The 19426-nt window shown below is 42.8% G+C and overlaps 1 protein-coding gene across 3 annotated transcripts in view; it reads left to right on the top strand.

Moving 5' to 3' along the window:
• LOC130355627 (F-box only protein 36-like) overlaps positions 1-11038 on the top strand; it is an 83916-nt gene extending 72878 nt beyond the window's left edge. For all 3 annotated transcript variants that reach the window (XM_056556006.1, XM_056556004.1, XM_056556007.1), the window contains one exon: positions 9819-11038. In XM_056556006.1, coding sequence (XP_056411981.1) covers positions 9819-9968 — 150 coding nt within the window. In that variant the 3' untranslated portion in view covers positions 9969-11038. The remainder of the gene's footprint in view (positions 1-9818) is intronic.
• Positions 11039-19426: the final 8388 nt, after the last annotated feature.

Here is a 19426-nt window from a genome sequence, read left to right as displayed (position 1 = left end):
TTTTTTTTCTGGAATACCCCTTTAACTATTATATATTTTTATTTGACATATAAGTAATATGTGTACCAGGTATTATTGAAATATTTCCAGCTGTACAGAAGTTATGTGGGAACATACATTTCACGTAGATTTGCATGGGACTTTAAACAAAAACCCTGACCCTCACAAATGGGGATAGTTAAGGGTTAAATTAACTATCCTATATTTTTAGTGGATGTATAAATAACATGTGACCAAGTATTATCGAAATATCTCCATCCGTTTGGGAGTTATGCAGTAACATATATTTCCCATAGACTTGTATGGGACTTTAAAGGGGTACTGTCCAGTATAGGAGCAAATCCCCATAGCAAACCTATCCTGCTCTGGACAGTTCCTAAAATGGACAGAGGTGTCAGCAGAGAGCACTATGGTCAGACAGAAAGGAAATTCAAAAAGAAAATAACTTCCAGCATACAACAGCAACAGTAATTTATAAATCTGTTTAACTTTCTGGCACCAGTTGATTAAAAAAAAAAAAATGTTTTCCAGGGGAGTACCCCTTTAACCCCTTAAGGACCCAGCCATTTTACACCTTAGGACCCGGCCATTTTTTGCACATCTGACCACTGTCACTTTAAACATTAATAACTCTGGAATGCTTTTAGTTATCATTGTGATTCTGATATTGTTTTTTCGTGACATATTCTACTTTAACTTAGTGGTAAAAAAAATTTCGTAACTTGCATCCTTTCTTGGTGAAAAATCCCAAAATTTGATGAAAAATTTGAAAATTTTGCATTTTTCTAACTTTGAAGCTCTCTGCTTGTAAGGAAAATGGATATTCCAAATATTGTTTTATTTTATTCACATATACAATATGTCTACTTTATATTTGCATCATAAAGTTGACGAGTTTTTACTTTTGGAAGACATCAGAGGGCTTCAAAGTTCAGCAGCAATTTTCCAATTTTTCACAAAATTTCCAAAATCACAATTTTTCAGGGACCAGTTCAGGTTTGAAGTGGATTTGAAGGGTCTTCATCTTAGAAATACCCCACAAATGACCCCATTATAAAAACTGCACCCCCCAAAGTATTCAAAATGACATTCAGTCAGCATTTTAACCCTTTAGGTGTTTCACAGGAATAGCAGCAAAGTGAAGGAGAAAATTCACAATCTTCATTTTTTACACTCGCATGTTCTTGTAGACCCAATTTTTTAATTTTTACAAGTGGTAAAAGGAGAAAATGTATACTTATATTTGTAGCCCAATTTCTCTCGAGTAAGCACATACCTCATATGTCTATGTAAAGTGTTCGGCGGGCACAGTAGAGGGCTCAGAAGGGAAGGAGCGACAAGGGGATTTTGGAGCATACGTTTTTCTGAAATGGTTTTTGGGGGGCATGTTGCATTTAGGAAGCCCCTATGGTGCCAGAACAGGAAAAAAAAACACATGGCATACCATTTTGGAAACTAGACCCCTCGAGGAACGTAACAAGGAATAAAGTGAGCCTTAATACCACCACAGGTGTTTCACGACTTTTGCATATGTAAAAAAAAATTAAAAAAATTTCAATAAAATGTGTGTTTCCCCCCAAATTTCACATTTTTGCAAGGGTTAATAGCAGAAAAGACCCCCCAAAATTCGTAACCCCATCTCTTCTGAGTATGGAGGTACCCCATAAGTTGACATGAAGTGCACTATGGGCGAACTACAATGCTCAGAAGAGAAGGAGTCATATTTGGCTTTTTGAGAGCAAATTTTGCTCGGGGGCATGTCGCATTTAGGAAGCCCCTATGGTGCCAGGACAGCAAAAAATACCCACATGCCATACCATTTTGGAAACTAGACCCCTTGAGGAACGTAACAAGGGGTACAGTGAGCATTTACCCCCCACTGGTGTCTGTCATATCTTTGGAACAGTGGGCTGTACAAAATTTTTAATTTGCGCAGCCCACTGTTCCAAAGATCTGTCAGACACCAGTGGGGTGTAAATTCTCACTGCACCCCTCATTACATTCCGTAAGGGGTGTAGTTTCCGAAATGGAGTCACATGTGGGGTTTTTTTTTTGCGTTTGTCAAAACCGCTGTAACAATCAGCCACCCCTGTGCAAATCACCTCAAATGTACATGGTGCACTCTCCCTTCTGAGCCTTGTTGTGCGCCCCCAGAGCACTGTGCGCCCACATATGGGGTAGTCGGGAGAAGTTGCATTACAAATTTTGGGGGGCTTTTTTCCCTTTTACCTCTTGTCAAAATGAAAAGTATAGGGCAACACCAACATGTTAGTGTAAAAAATTTTTTTTTTTACACTAACATGCTGGTGTAGACCCCAACTTCACCTTTTCATAAGGGGTGAAAGGAGAAAAAGCCCCCCAAAATTTGTAAGGCAATTTCTCCCGAGTACGGCGATACCCCATATGTGACCCTAAACTGTTGCCTTGAAATACGACAGGGCTCCGAAGTGAGAGCGCCATGCGCATTTGAGGCCTGAATTAGGGATTTGCATAGGGGTGGACATAAGGGTATTCTACGCCAGTGATTCCCAAACAGGGTGCCTCCAGCTGTTGCAAAACTCCCAGCATGCTTGGACAGTCAACGGCTGTCCGGCAATACTGGGAGTTGTTGTTTTGCAACAGCTGGAGGCTCCATTTTGAAAACAGTGGCGTACCAGAAGTTTTTCATTTTTATTGGGATGGGGAGGGGGGCTGTGTAGGGGTATGTGTATATGTAGTGTTTTTTACTTTTTATTTTATTTTGTATTAGTGTAGTGTAGTGTAGTGTTTTTAGGGTACAGTCACACGGGCGGGGGATTACAGCGATTTTCCCGCTGCGAGTTTGAGCTGCCGCGCAAAATTTGCTGCATCGCAAATTTGCAGCCTGATACTCACTGTAAGCCTCCTGCCCATGTGAATGTACCCTGTACATTCACAAGGGGGGACCTCCATCTGTTGCAAAACTACAACTCCCAGCATGCACAGTCTATCAGTGCATGCTGGTCGTTATAGTTTTGCAACAGCTGGAGGCACAAGGGTTGGGAAACACTGAGTTAGGAAACAGACAATGTTTCCCAACCAGTGTGCCTCCTGTTGTTGCAAAACCACAACTCCCAAACATTCTCAGGCATGCTGGTAGGCTTTAGAGCCAGATGTTGCCGAACTACAACTCCCAGCATGCTTGGAGTTGTAGTTTGCAACATCTGGAGGACTACAGTTTGCAGACCACTAATACAGTGGTTCCCAATCTGTGCCCTTCCAGATGTTGCAAAACTACAACTCCCAGTATGCCAAAACTGTCCAGGCATGCTGGGAGTTGTAGTTCTGCAACATCTGAAGGGCCAGATGTTACAGAACTACAACTCCCAGCATGCCTGGACAGTAAGGGCATGCTGAGAATGTGTAGTTTTGCAACATCTGGAAGGGCACAGTGGTCTCCAAACTGTGGACCTCCAGATGTTGCAAAACTGCAACTCCCAGCATGCCCAGATGCCAAGGGCTGTCTGGGCATTCTGGGAGTTGTAGTATATAGGGTCCCAATACAGCAATGCATGTCGCTTTACGGCGACGTGCATTGCTGTAGAGGGCCCGACCGCGGCTGAAGATCTACTCACCTGTCGCCGCCATCTTCCTCGCCGGGATCCGGGTCTTCAGGGACGAGGTAAGTACCGGGGCCGGGCCCCAGCACTCCCCCGTCCCGCGTCCTTCGGTCTTCCTCCCGTCCTCTCCAGACTTCCAGGGGCCGGGCAGGACAGGAGGAAGGAACCGCCCCCCCCCCCCCCCCCCCCACGATTGGTCGGTTAACTAACTGACAGATTGCAGGGGATCGGAGGAGGCTGGCTTGCCACCTCGCTCCTATGCTTTAGCCGGGATCATGCAAAATTACCGGGAGGTCGGGTCCCAGAGACCCGATCAGCCCGGTAGCGCCGCAGATCGCAAGGGCGATTTCCCTTGCGATTTGCGGCGATCGCCGACATGGGGGGCCTACATGGCCCCCCTCGGCGTTTGCCCTGGATCCCTGCTGAAGGATTTCAGCAGGGATCCGCTTCCGATCTCCGCCGGGTGAGCGGCGGAGACCAGGAAGAGACATGACGTATGCATACGTCATGGGTCCTTAAGACCCAGGGTGCGATGACGTATGCATACGTCATGGGTCCTGAAGAGGTTAAACAAAAATGCTGACCCTGGCAAATGGGGTGGGTAAGGGTTAAATCACCTATCCTATGTTTGTTGTTGACATATAAGTAACATGTATGCCAAGTTTCATGTTAATATCTTTAGCCGTTTGGAAGTGATGCTGGAACATACACACACACATTGGGGGAGATTTATTAAAACCTGTCCAGAGGAAAAGATGCTGAGTTGCCCATAGCAACCAATCAGAGCACTTCTTTCATTTTGCAGAGGCCTTGTTAAAAATGAAAGAAGCGATCTGATTGGTTGCTATGAGCAACTCAGCGACTTTTCCTCTGGATAGGTTTTGATAATTCTCCTCCATTGGGTTTTATATATATATATTTTTGCAGAAATCCATATACAGTGACCCCCCCCCCCCCCCCGACCTACGATGGCCCCAACATACGATCATTTCAAGATACGATGAAAGATACTTTTCTTCCTAGCCTAGTAGGACTGCTATTTTTCAATTTTTTAAATCAGGAGATTTATATATACATATATATATATATATATATATATATATATATATATATAAGAAAAAAGAAAGATAGCCGGCACAACAGCCTAATACACGGGTGCACATATGTATATATATAATAGCTGAGTACCCGGCGTTGCCCGGTTTTTCCTTCCTCATCCTTGTTAGGGAGGAAAATCAACAAAAGAGGAAGCTTTTGACTTCCAATCCCATCCCCATATATTGTTGTCATATCCCAACCCCATATCCTGTCCTCCTATCCCGACCTTCTATCCCAACCTCCTTTCCATTCCTCCTATCCAGTCCTATCTCGACCTCCTATCCCATCCTCCTATCCCATCCTCCTATCCCATCCTCCTATCCCGACCTCCTATCTTGACCTCCTATCTTGACCTCCTATCCCGTCCTTCTATCTCGTCCTATCTCGACCTCCTATCTCAACCTCCTATCCCGTCCTCCTATCCCGACCCCCTATTCCGACCTCCTATCTCGACCTCCTATCTCGACCTCCCATCCCGGCCTTCTATCCCGTCCTCCTATCTCGACCTCCTATCCCGACCTCATATCCCGTCCTCCTATCTCAACACCCTATCCCGTCCTCCTATCTCCACCTCCTATCCCGTCCTCCTATCCCGACCTCCTATCCCGTCCTCCTATCTCCACCTCCTATCCCGTCCTCCTTTCCCGACCTCCTAACCCGACCTCCTAACCCGACCATCCCGTCCTCCTATCTCGACCTCCTATCTCGACCTCATATCCCGACCTGTAATATGTGTACCAGGTATTGAAATATCTCCAGGCGTACGGAAGTTATGTGAGAACATACATTTCTCAGTCATTTGCATGGGACTTTAAACAAAAACCCCGACCCTCACAAATGGGGGTGGTTAAGGGTTAAATTAACTATCCTATATTTTAAGTGGACATATGACCAAGTAACATGATATGACTAAGTAACATGTGACCAAGTATTATCGAAATATCTCCAGCCGTTTGGAAGTTATGCAGTAACATATATTTCCCATAGAGTTGTATGGGACTTTAAACATAAGCCCCGCCCCTGGCAAATGAGGGTGAGTAAGGGTTAAATTACCTATCCTATGTTTGTTGTTGACATATAAGTAACATGTGTGCCAAGTTTCATGTTAATATCTTTAGCCGTTTGGAAGTTTTTGTGGAACATACATACACACACACATACACACACGTTGAGTTTTATATATATATATATATATATATATATATATATATATATACATATAACTACCAAACACAGTATAGCTAGCTTTTTGCAAAACTACAACTCCCAGCATGCCCGGATAACAAAAACCTGACTATGCATAATGAGAGTTGTAGTTTTGCAAAATCTAGCTATACTATGTTTGGTAGAAATAGATACATATATAACTACCAAACACAGTATAGCTATGTTTTGCAAAACTACAACTCCCAGCATGCCCACACAGGAAATCGATTTGTGTGGACATGATGGGATTTATATTTTCACAAAAAAATAAGAATTGAGTGGATGGCAAACTTTTCTTTTTTTTAAATTAACTTAGGCAAGTTAAGTTACATTATTAATTAACATACAGTGTGATTGGTTAGTGTGTGCAAATTGTACATGAGTTCGCAAATAAATGGTAGGCATGAAACTGCCTACACCCTTACTTCAGCGCTGCTCCGGACGAATGAAGCAGTGCTGAAGCCCGCTTCCGGGTTTAGTGAGAAATCCTGCACATGCGCAGTATCGTCCGGGACTCGGCCGAGATGAGACGGAGATAGTAAGGCAATATATGAATATTCATTAGCCGAACGGTGCTGCGGGCCGGGCGGCGGTTACATCACAGTGCCAGTTGAAGGCAGTAACCCCGCCCATGCCAGTTAGCAGCTAATTTGCATACACCAAAAAAGAGCTATAACGGGCGAACGGCGCAGCGGATCCGGGCAAGGTAGGACTCAAAATGTTCAGCGTCTCCTGCACTATCCACAGGTACCCGTGTATAGTGCGGGACAAAACATGTGACAGTTTTCCTTTAAAGTGTGCACACAAGGACTCACTCTATTTTGGAAACTACATAAAGGAGTTTAATACAAATGTTTTGTAGAATTTATTAGCCCGTTAAAAATTAAAAATTACATTTTTTACAGGGGAAAAAAAAAAACAAATCTGATATGCATTATACCCTGGGTAATGGGGTGGGTAAGGGTAGTTTGCAACTACATCTTGTAGTCGCTAACTACTTTTTAGGAACTTTGCAAGTGGGAAGAAGTACCATGTGGCGTTTTGTTTTTAATCATGATTTTGCAGAAATGGTTTTTGGGCATTATGTCACATTTCCTGAGCCTAAGGCTGAGTTCACACAATAAATACAAAAGTCCCATGCATTCATACATAGCGCTGCAGGGGCATATTATACAGAAGTGCTGTGGGGGCCAGATAATACTATATATCTGGCCCCCACACCACTTCTATATAATATGCCCCTGCAGCGCTATGTATGAATAGTATTCTATCAGCAGCATCGCGGTGGCAGCGGCTGGTGCGATGCTCGGCAGGTAAAATGCTTTTCATAGATAGCGCTGCATTAATGACATATGCGCCAGCGGGGGGGTCACATAAATGCACTGGCGGGGGTATATATTGATAATTGCGCCAGCGGGAGGTATATAATTATAAATGCGCCTGCGGGGGGTCACATATATATACACTGCAGGGGTTATATTATACATGCGCCAGTGGGGGGTCACATATATATATATTGCGGGGGTATATATTTTTGCACTGGCGGGGGTTAAATCTTTATAAATGCGCTGGGGGGCTAGATATATAGTGCTATATGTCTTGCCCCCACAGCACTTTTAATATACATTGTCCATTTTAAAATCCCTGCAGGGAGCCCTGATTGTAAAATGATAGTAAAATACATTGTGTACATCGCACGGTTGCAGACCATGCTGCCCGCTCCCCTTCTTAATAACTTCGGATCGGGTCTCAGATGGGAGACTCGGTGCGATCAATCCCTCAGCCCATGTACTACTACCCCCATCATGGAACATAGTCTGATCCATGATGGGGATAGTAGTACAAACACTAATGTAGTCCCGCCAGCCACCGGCAGACTCCCGCAGCCGGGGAATTACTACTCCCATCATGTAACAGACTTATTTCCATGATGGGTGTAGTAGAAGTCCCACAACACTGTAGGAGACTGCTGATGTCACCTCTTCTGAGCAGGCTCAGATGTAATTACGGATATTTTAAACCCGGGTGCAAACGGATGACATTAAAGGTTCATCCGTTTGCCATAGACTTCAATGTTAAAATTATGATGTCCATGTTTTCTTCTGTTGTTTTCACAGAAGAAAAAATACTGCATGTGCCGTTTTTTTCTTCCATGAAAAAAACGGAAATGAGTGCAGATGGGTGCACACGGATGTAAACGGATTGTAAAAAAAATCCCATTGACATGAATGGGATTTTTTTAAAACTGTTTTTAATCCGTTTACAGCATGCAAAAACGGAACTGAAACGGGGATAAAAAAAACGGGGACAGACGGTCGTGTGAACAAGCCCTAATAGCGCTAAAACACATAATTTTCGAGTTTAGACAATATAAAACTTTCAACGCGTATTGTATTTAATCCTACAAATTTTTACAGAATAATGCCAAATTTTTGCACCAAATCTGTGCATAAAAAATCTGCCAGGTTTTACACAGTGTGAACCCAGCACTTGTAGTTCCAACAGAGTGGAAACTCATATGGGTGACTTAACTTTAGAAACTACACCCCCTCATTGTATTAATCTATGGATGTAGTCTGTAGTTTATCCTGCAGGTGTTTTCTAGGAATTAGACTGCAGTGGATGTTGTAAAATGTAAACTAACATTTTTCCACAGATATGTCACTTTATTATTTAATATATTGTGCCCAGTTTTTGCCAAAATGAATAGAAAGCACTCTATTTATGTGTTTCCTAATTTTATAAATATGCTACATGTGGAGATGTCTGACATCCAGCCTCCTCTTTCATCTAAGAGCATTCTCCTACTGCTGATCATCCTGTCTTATAAAGAGTTTTTAGTCATGCTAACAAAAAAAAAAAAAAACATGTATGCAGATAACACTTTGGATCATATCGCTCTATTTTACTTTTCCATCTTGGCTATAACTAACTTGGGTAACTATGTAGACCCCTCCCTTGGTTTAACTTCATGGGCATGTGTTTTTTTACATCATACTACGTAACATTGGCTTCTGCATCTGATGGATAATTTATTCAAATTGAACCAGAATGTTGCAGTAACAAGTGGGACATGTGGGGACTGTCCCTGGACAGTGAGGCAACACCCAAAAATTGGGAGTTTCATTCTGGGTCTAGGGTAGTTGGGATATAAGCATTATCGCTTCTCGGCCTTTTGGGTAAGATCAAGTGTAGTACCTTCCTGTTAGTTGGTGGTGTGGAAGACCACCAAGGAAGGATACGGGAACCACACAGAATGGTGCAGGTGTACCAGGGCCAGATGTATGGCCAGGTGGAGGGCCCTGAAGCGACCTGTATCTTCTGGATCTCGCCCTAAGGTTCTGGTAGAGTGCAGGCCGAGGTGGAAAAGTGGCCTGGGAGTGGTGACCCCAGGGTGCTGGAACTCACTTGATAGTAGCGACCCCACTTGACTGATGGCACGCAGCACGCACTTTTTCTCTCACTCTTCTGAGCACTCACCTCTAGCGTTCCGGCCTTCTGGCAGTATCACACTGTGTGAAACACAGTACCATGTTTTGTCACTGTGCTCACATTTGTGTTCTTCTTATGTACACTAGGATTTGGTCAGGGTGCGGTAGCCCACCGGGTGTCCCTCCTGCCGGTCTAGGGGAGGTGTGTGTGGCCATCAGGTTCCTCATCTCCCTGCCATGCCCTGTGGCATTCCTGCTTCGGCAGGAATGCTGAACCAGTTTTACTGGTTCCTCGGTGGCAACTTGGTTAACACCTAGTTGTTCAGCAGGAACACTTTTCAGTCCCTGAGTAGCTTCGACGAAAGGGGACATCGTACCTGGAACATTGCATTATAGCCAGAAAAGTCCATTGAGTATGATTGCAGTCTGTCATATGATAAATCTGGCACTATCGTTACTTTTGTTTCTTTGTTGCAATAATGGAAGTGTTGTATATCTTTTACAGCTGTGCAGCACTGAAGAATTTTGGGAAAAAATGAAGCCAAGAACAGAAATACGTGTTAATGATGTTAAAAGAAAAAGCAGTTCAGTTTCTGTAAAGACAAGGACACAAGGTCCAGTGTGGATGCGGAGAAGAAGAAACACATTATTTTAGTAAAATATGTAGTAATATAAACCAGAACATGGCTGTTTTGACTAAAGTTTACCTATACTCTGCAATGGACCCTGATAAATAGATAGTGATCTCTCAACTTACAATAGTTTCAACATACAATGGTCTTTTCTGGACCATTGTAACTAAACTCAACATACAATGTACAGACAGTCCAGATCTGTGAAACATGTCAATGGCTGGAAAAACTTACCAGATCAGAATGGGCATTGTACTGATAACTGAAGTGCATGCACTGACTGGATGTCTAGTAGTGCCCCTACAGTAAAGGGAGGTACTACATATTCGGTACTACTCTTTACCTGTGCCTGGGTTAGCTGCTCCTTTGGACACCAGGTAAGGGCGGCTCCATTACCTTTTTAGGACATTGCGTGTACCGTACAGGAGCCTGAAGAAGCTCCTGTCCTTTACATAAATAGTGATTTACTATTATATGTAAGGATTTGCTTTATCTATATTAGTTATACTTATTTATCTTTAATCCTCACTTTTTCCTATTTTTGGATGACATTTTGGTGGCTTCAGAACCAAATACCAGGTCTCCATAGAGTTATGGTCTCAACATACAATGGTTTTAACATACAATGGTCGTCCTGGAACCAATTAATATTGTAACTTGAGGGACCACTGTACATTCTTAGGGGGTCATGTATTAAGTGGGAACTTCACTGCCCCAGCGTTCAAAACATTTTGTTCCGAACACTGGGTGCGGGCTGTGGGGGTCTTGACGTCATGGCCGTGCCCCGAAATTAGCAAGCATTTTACAACTTAATACAAAATAACATTTATGGTCTATTCACACGCATAGTATTCTGTGCAGATTTGATCCGCAGTTTTGATGAACAGGATTTTCTGCTGCAGATTTCAATGTAAACTGAACACAGCTTGAAATCCTGCGCATCAAATCTGCGCAGAACTCTGTACGTGTGAACGTACCCTAAAGGGGTATTGCAGGAAAAAAAACTTTTTTTTTTATATCAACTGGCTCCAGAAAGTTAAACAGATTTGTAAATTACTTCTATTAAAAAATCTTAATCCTTCTAGTAGTTATCAGCTGCTGAATGTGAGTTGTTCTTTTCTGTCTGACAACAGGGCTCTCTGCTTACACCTCTGCTTGTCTCAGGAACTGTCCAGAGTAGGAGCAAATCCCCATAGCAAACCTCTAATGCTTCGGACAGTTCCTGAGACAAGCAAAGGTGTCAGTAGAGAGCCCTGTTGTCAGACAGAAAATAACATCTCAACTTCAGCAACTGATAACTACAGGAAGGATTAAAAAAAATTTAATAGAAGTAATTTACAAATCTGTTTAACTTTCTGAAGCCAGTTGATATAAACTGCTCAAAAAATAAAGGGAACACTTAAACAACACAATGTAACTCCAAGTCAATCACACTTCTGTGAAATCACACTGTCCACTCAGGAAGCAACACTGATAGACAATCAATGTCACATGCTATTGTGCAAATGGAACAGACAACAGGTGGAAATGATAGGCAATAAGCAAGACACCCCCAATAAAGGAGTAGTTCTGCAGGTGGTGACCACAGACCACTTCTCAGTTCCTATGCTTCCTGGCTGATGTTTTTGAATGCTGGCCGTGCTTTCACTATAGTGGTCGCATGAGACGGGGTCTACAACCCACTCAGGTGGCTCAGGTAGTGCAGCTCATCCAGGATGGCACATCGATGTGAGCTGTGGCAAGGTTTGCTATGTCTGTCAGCGAAGTGTCCAGAGCATGGAGGCGCTACTAGGAGACAGGCCAGTACATCAGGCGACGTAGAGGAGGCCATAGGAGGGCAACAACCCAGCAGCAGGACCGCTACCTCCGCCTTTGTGCAAGGAGGAGCACTGCCAGAGCCCTGCAAAATGACCTCCAGCAGGCCACAAATGTGCATGTGTCCAAATGGTCAGAAAAAGACTCCATTAGGGTGGTATGAGGACCCGACGTCCACAGGTTGGGGTTGTGCTTACAGCCTAACACCGTGCCGGACGTTTGGCATTTGCCAGAGAACACCAAGATTGGCAAATTTGCCACTGGTGCCCTGTGCTCTTCACAGATGAAAGCAGGTTCACACTGAGCACATGTGACAAAGTCTGGAGACACCATGGAGAACGTTCTGCTGCTTGCAACATCCTCTAGCATGACTGGTTTGGTGGAGAGTCAGTAATGGTGTGGGATGGCATTCCTTTTGGGGCCGCACACCCCTCCATGTGCTTGCATGACTGCCATTAGGTACCGAGATGAGATCCTCAGACACCTTGTGAGATCATATGCTGGTGCGGATGGCCCTGGGTTCCTCCTAATGCAAGACAATGCTAGACCTCATGTGGCTGGAGTGTGTCAGCAGTTCCTGCAAGAGGAAGGCATTGATGCTATGGACTGGCCCTTCTGTTCCCCAGACCTGAATCCGAATGAGTCATGTCTCGCTCCATCCACTAACGCCACGTTGCACCACAGACTGTCCAGGAGTTGGCAGATGCTTTAGTCCAGGTCTGGGAGGACATCCCTCAGGCGACCATCCGCCACCTCATCAGGAGCATGCCCAGGTATTGTAGGGAGGTCATACCGGCACGTGGAGGCCACACACACTACTGAGCCTCATTTTGACTTGTTTAAGGACATTACATCAAAGTTGGATCAGCCTGTAGTGTGGTTTTCCACTTTGATTTTGAGTGTGACTCCATATCCAGACCTCCACGGGTTGATAAATTTGATTTCCATTAATCATTTTTGTGTGATTTTGTTGTCAGCACATTCAACTATGTAAAGACGAAAGTATTTCATATGATTAGTTCATTCATTCAGATCTAGGATGTGTTATCTTAGTGTTCCCTTTATTTTTTTGAGCAGTGTATAAAAAAATATTTAAAAAAAAGTTTTTACCTGGAATACACCTTTAACACAATCATTAAAAATCAAGATAGCATAATACCTAATGTTTTTTATTGAAAATTCATGTATCAGTGGAGATGAATACAGAGAAGCCCATATACATAATTTTAAGGCTATGTGCACATTACATTTTTAGATATTCTATAAAGTCTGTTTTTTGCCTTTTTTTTTTTTTTTAAGAATAAAGACTAAAATCAAAGCTTTTGGGATTTTTTTTAACTTATTTTACAGCTGTGGCAAATTGGACTCTACCATAAGCTATAGCCCAAAAAGTATTTTTTATTTGGAACTTATTTAGGGCTATTAATTGAATAAAGGGCCCATCACTTACTATTATGGCTATAAAAATTCACACTGTAAAACTTTTAAGTGTAAGCACTAGGGGGGGTACTACTGAACTAAATAAGAAACTGGATCTTTTTTTCCATTTTCTGAGCTGAAAAAAGAGACATTTTGGGTATATTTATGGACCAAAAATATCCCCCAAAAATAGGGGGAGATTTGTCAAACATAGAGGAACGGTGAAGCAGTTGCCAACAGCAACCAGATTCTGGTTTAAAAAAAAAAAAAAAAAAAAAAGGCCTCTAAAAAAATAAAAGCTGGAATCTGGTTGTTATAGACAACTGCTCCTTTGCACAAGGTTTGACAAATCTCCCCCATAGTGTATGTATACACAGCATCTTGTGAGATGTTTCTATGAAATTATAGTAACGTGAATAATGTGAAAACAGATTGAAAATGTGAGACAATCAAATAATCATAGATAATAATCATAAAAAAATGCTAAATGTTGGTAAATAATCATATGTCTATTATTTTCCATATCTCCTTTTGATTCAGTGTGTGTGGTCTCTTGATTTTAGTGCATGAATTACTTGTAACAAATGATTTACAAGATATATCATAAGCATAATGTGTGTTTTATTTTATTCTTCGTGTTAAAAAATAAAGGACCTACTTTATTCCATGTTTGTGACCTGAGTGTTCTAGACAGACCCTGCACTGCAGGTAAACCACATAATGGCTATACACTAAAATATAGACATTCCTTATGCTAGAGATAGTAAATAACTTCTATTTATGGGAATGTTATACTGCTACTTTTTTGTTATGACCCTGCAGCCTTCTTTTAACCCCTTAAGGACCCAGCCAACTACTTTTCCCAGCATGCCGAGACAGCTGTTTCGGCATGCTGGGATTTGCAGTTTTGCAACATCTGGAGGGCTACAGATAGAGACCACTGCACTGTGATCTCCAAACTGTGGACCTCCAGATGTTGCTCTAGCTTTACCAAAGAATGTAGGGCACAACAAAAAACATTTTATTTGTGGGGAAATTGAAAAAATGTTTTTACATTTTGCAGCTTTTTTTTTTTTTTTGATGGGGAGTTGTTTTTACAGGGTACATTTTTACTGTATAATTAACATGTAGTTTGTCTGTAATCTATTCAGACCCCATATAACTTTCTTATTTTTTCTGTATACAGGACTGTATGAAGGTTCATTTTTTAAAACAGTGATCTTTTATATGCAGTGTTTTTTTGGAGTCTTTTTGATTACTTTTTTTTTGGGATGTTTTTTTATTTTTTTTTATGGTCTCAAACACATTTCTACTTAGAATGCATTGGAACATTTTTATTGCAGTGTTCATTTATACCTTAACAAAAAAGGTTCATAATTAAGACAAATAGAAAACTGGTGGCAAGAGATGCAGCAAATAGGGGGTTGTCAAAGCAACCAAAGGACATTTTAAGACTCTCCTCTACAGCTTCTTTGCAGCAGAGGCTCCAAATCACATACAGTTTTAAAAACATAAGGAAAAATGTACAAAAGTGTCAAAATTTTACAAATCACTTAGGGCAGGAAATAGTGCGACCTGAGCTCACCCAGAACCCCTTTCCCTGCCTACATGCCACCCTATATAGCGGATCCACAACCGAGCATCAGCCCTTACAGTGGACTAAACAATAAACAGTGTTGCACTGAGGTCAGGGAAACAGGTCAGGATACGAAGGGTTAACAAGCTATAACAAACAAACAGGGAACCAGGATACTTTATAACTAAAGAATGCAAAGTAGTAACAAACAGATGTCAGGAGGATATTTATATATACCATACTGACTAAGAGCTTCAGGACTGAAGCAAAACATGGCAGGTATTAGAAATTACAAAACAGGTTACCAGGGGATGTATAGTGACAAGTTACTCAGGAATAAAGGTGTGCTAAAAGGTATCTGAAGTTAGGACACTATAATGATTAGGATACACAGGTTAAGGATCGCACAAGACTAAACACATTAAAACAACACCAGGTATAGGGGCAAAGCAAAAGACATTGGATCAGGACCTATACCAAAGTATAGTACAAAACAGGTCCAGGTTCCAGATACAAACTTGACAGAACAAAAACCACCAAGAGTTCAGACAAATCACAAGACAAACATGACTAAGCTAAAAGTTAAACAAACTGGTCAGACCTACAAAAGCCATGGCTAAAGCAAAGTAACAAGTCTGAACCAAAACCAACAGGCCTTAAACCAGAACTAAGACTAAATTTTGATGTTAATTTGTTTTCCCTTAGTCTCCTCAGCAGCACAAACGGGGGTGTTCCGCCCCTCTGTGAGCTAATAGGACAGAGGAATTTTTTACTATAAAAAAAACAAAAAACGTAGTGAGGCACCTCCCCAAGTGCCTATATAATGCACCTGCTCACACCAGGACAGTGAGTAAATTATAAAGTATCAGTAAACCATAAAAATAAAATACAGTAGGGAGGGATGCTTGTGCTGCTGAGGAGACTAAGGGAAAACAAATTAACATCAAAATTTAGTCTTCCCTGTCGTCCCTCAGCAGCACAAACGGGGATATAGCAAGAATAACCCCTAGGGAGGGCTCTCCTGCCTTGCAGAATTAAGTACAGTTCTAGCAAATAAAGTGTCACTAGAAAGGAACGATGTCACTCTATAGTGCTTCAGGAATGTAATAGGAGTGCTCCAAGTTGCGGAATGACAAATCTGCTCTAGAGCAACAGAACCACGTTCTGCCCAGGATGTCGAAATCGACCTAGAAGAGTGAGCCTAGGTAAATTCTGGTGCAGATAACCCTTTGGCAGAATAACAAAGACCTATACATTCACATATCCAACGGGATATGGATGGCTTAGAAGCCTTAATTCCTTTCTTTGCTCCCTGGTATAAAATAAAAAGATTTTCCGCCTTGCAAAAATCTTTAGTTCTTTCAAGATAAATTTTAAGGCACCTTACCAGGTCCAGGGTTACCAGTTCTCCTTCAGAGGAATCAGGTTCAGGAAAAAATTGAGGAAGAGAAATCATCTGGTTAATAATTGCGAAGGAGGCCACCTTCGGAATAAATGAAGGAAGGAACCTCATTAGAACCTTCCCAGGTAGAAAAACTGTGTACGGTTCTATAGCACCCAGAGCCTGAAGTTCACCAACTCTCTTGGCCGTAGTTATTGCTAATAACAGGGTTAATTTTAGGGTGAGGAACCTAAGTTCCACCTCTTGAAGAGGTTCAAAGGGGTGAACACATAACTGTTGGAGGACCAAGGAAAGATCCCAAGGGGTCACAGGGACAGTAGTTCTAGGTCGTAACCGACACAAGGCCTTGATGAAGGACTTGACCACCGAGTCCTGGGAAAACCGTCTGTGAAAGGACGCTGATAAGGCTGCAATTTGAACTTTGATGGAATTCGGAGAGAGTCCCTTGTCAACCCCGTCCTGGAGAAACTCTAGTAAGGCTGGAATTGAAGGATTAGCTGGATCAATGTTCTTACCAAGGCACCACTTGTGGAAGATCCCCTTTATTCTGGCATAGGCTTTGTTGGTAGACTCACTCCTAGAGTGAGATAGTGTGCTCAGAATACGGTCCGAAAACCCTCTGGCTTTCAATAAAGACCTATCAACCTCCAGGCTGTCAAGTTGAAGGATCTGAGGTTGTGGCAAAGCTGTATACCTTGAAACAGCAGGTTCCGCCTGAGGGGAAGCTTCCAGTATACTCCTCTGCTCATCTGAATGAGTTGGGAGAACCAGGATCTCTTGGGCCAAAACGAGAAAATGTGGCTATCACGGAGGCTTGATCCTGTCTGATCTTCATCAATACACTGGGTATCATGGAAGTTGGTGGGAAGATATAGGCCAGCTTGAAGTCCCAGATGATCGTCATTGCATCAGTCTGGAAAGTACTGTGTTGATGGATAAAGGGAGCAGAACTTCTCTACTTGGCGATTGGCTCTTGTTGCCATCAAGTCTATCTCTGGAAGACCCCAGAGATCCACCATCTGAAGAAATACTTCCCGGTTGAGAGTCCATTCTCCTGGAACTGTAAGGTCTCTGCTTAAGCGATCTGCTGTAATATTTTCTATTCCTTTGATATGAACTGCCGACAATCTGGGAATACTGGCCTCTGCCCACCTGAAGATCTTTGCTACTTCTAGAAGTAACGTAGCAGATCTTGTTCCTCCCTGCTTGTTTATATAAGAAACGGCTGCCATGTTGTCTGTCCTTATTTTGACAGCTTGACCCTTGAGCAGAGGATAGAAGTGAAGAAGAGCATAATAGATTGCTCTTAAATTTTTCACGTTGGAGGTTAGGGAAAGTTCTTCTAGACTCCATCTTTCTGCTACCTTTCTGCATAGAAGATGAGCGCCCCAACCTAATCCTGAGGCGTCTGTAGTAAGAATCAGCCATCTTGGTTCTAGGAGACACATACCGTCCTGGGGTGTTTTCCACCAATTCAGGGATCTGCGCACTGATAGAGATAGTCTGACTAGTGTGTCCAGGGAGAAAGTTTTTCGGTCCCAGCACTGGAGAATTTGGGATTGAAGAGGTCTCATGTGCCAAAGGGCCCATGGAACAGCCTCTGCTGAGAAGGATAGGAGACCTAGGAATCTCATAAGAGTCCTTAGAGATATTTTGCGGGGTACTCGCAGGAATTGATACCCCCTGGAAATTCTGTCTTTCCTCGTGGGGGAGAGAAATATTCTCATATTGTGGGAGTCTGTAAGAAATCCCAGAAAAGTCTTCTGTCTCTCCGGAGTCAGATGAGATTTTTCCATATTTACTACCCACCCCAGCTTGTGAAGTAGATTCAGAGTTAAGCTGGTCTGATGAAGAGATTCCTCCTGGGATCGGGCTAAAATAAGCCAGTTGTCCAGGTAGGGGACTATACGAATCCCCTGAATCCTGATAACGGCCATCATGGATGAGATAATTTTGGTAAACACAAAAGGGGCTGTAGAGATCCCGAATGGGAGTGCTCGAAACTGGAGGTGGTGAAGTGCCCCCCTGATCCAGACCGCAATGCGGAGGAATCTTCTGTTTTCTACAGCGATTGGGACATGGAAGTAAGCGTCTTTCAGGTCCAACGATGTCATAAAGTCGTCCTTTTGGAGCAGCATCTTTACTGATCTTATGGTTTCCATATGAAAACTCTTTTTTACTATATATTTGTTTAGATAGCGGAGGTCTATAATGAGTCTCCAATTTCCTCCTGGTTTTGGGACTAGGAACACTGGGGAGTAAACCCCCCTGCCTCTTTCTAACAGAGGCACTGATTCTACTGCCCGAACAGATATGAGTTCCAGAATAGCTTCTTCCAGAACTCTCTGTTTTGGTTCTTTGGGAACAGTAGATACAAGGAACCTCTCTTGAGGTTGAGAGGATAGAGGTGGAGAGTACCCTTTGAGGATTATGTTTAATATCCACAAATCCTTTATCGTAGATCTCCAGGCAGGAAGAAAATGGAGTAGGCGAGACCGCCCACTGGAAGGTAGTCAGAATTCGGGTTTTTTGGGGTCCTTTCCCCTAGCTGCTCCTCTTCTAGAGGAACCGGCACCTCTCCCACGTGAAGATCCTCTAGATGGTCTGGAACGCTGGGGTGAACGATCCCTTCTTGGTTGAGAATACTTTCCTCGAAAGGACCGGTAAGGGACGGGAAGATTCTTCCCCTTCCTATTAGATAGCTCTTCCATTATAGTGTCCAATTCAGGACCAAAGAGCTTATCAGGCACATATTCTAAATCACACAGGCTGTATTTAGATGAGGTATCGCTGGGCCACTGTTTGATCCACAAAGCTCTGCGGGCAGCACAGGACAGGGACATACTACGTGCCGCCAACTTGACCTGCTGGTTATTGGCATTGTTAAGTTAGTCTATGCCAAGATTAATGTATTTAAATTACTTTAGTAAGTCTTCACGGCTTACACCCGAGTCGATGTTATCCTGAACTCTGGAGATCCAGGATTTCATGGCTTTAATTACCTCAAATAGTGCACAACCAACAGAGGTCTGACTGGTAGCAGTAGTATATGCACGTCTTAGGGTCACTTCAATTCTGCGGTCCATAGGATCGGAGAGGTTGGACCCGTCCTTAGACGGGATAATGGTTCTTTTTGATAATGTTGCAATAGCGAAATCAACCTTGGGGGGAGAGATCCAAGATTTACACTTAGTTTGATCGAGGGGAAAGAGGGTTTTAAAACGCCTGCTGATAACAGGAGCCTTTTTTGGATTCACCCATTCCCCCTT

This window comes from Hyla sarda, chromosome 2 (genome assembly GCF_029499605.1).
Source record: "Hyla sarda isolate aHylSar1 chromosome 2, aHylSar1.hap1, whole genome shotgun sequence".
NCBI classification, from domain to species: Eukaryota; Metazoa; Chordata; class Amphibia; order Anura; family Hylidae; genus Hyla; species Hyla sarda.
Note: the sequence above shows the minus strand (reverse complement) of the source record. Positions and strands in the feature narration are given on the sequence as shown.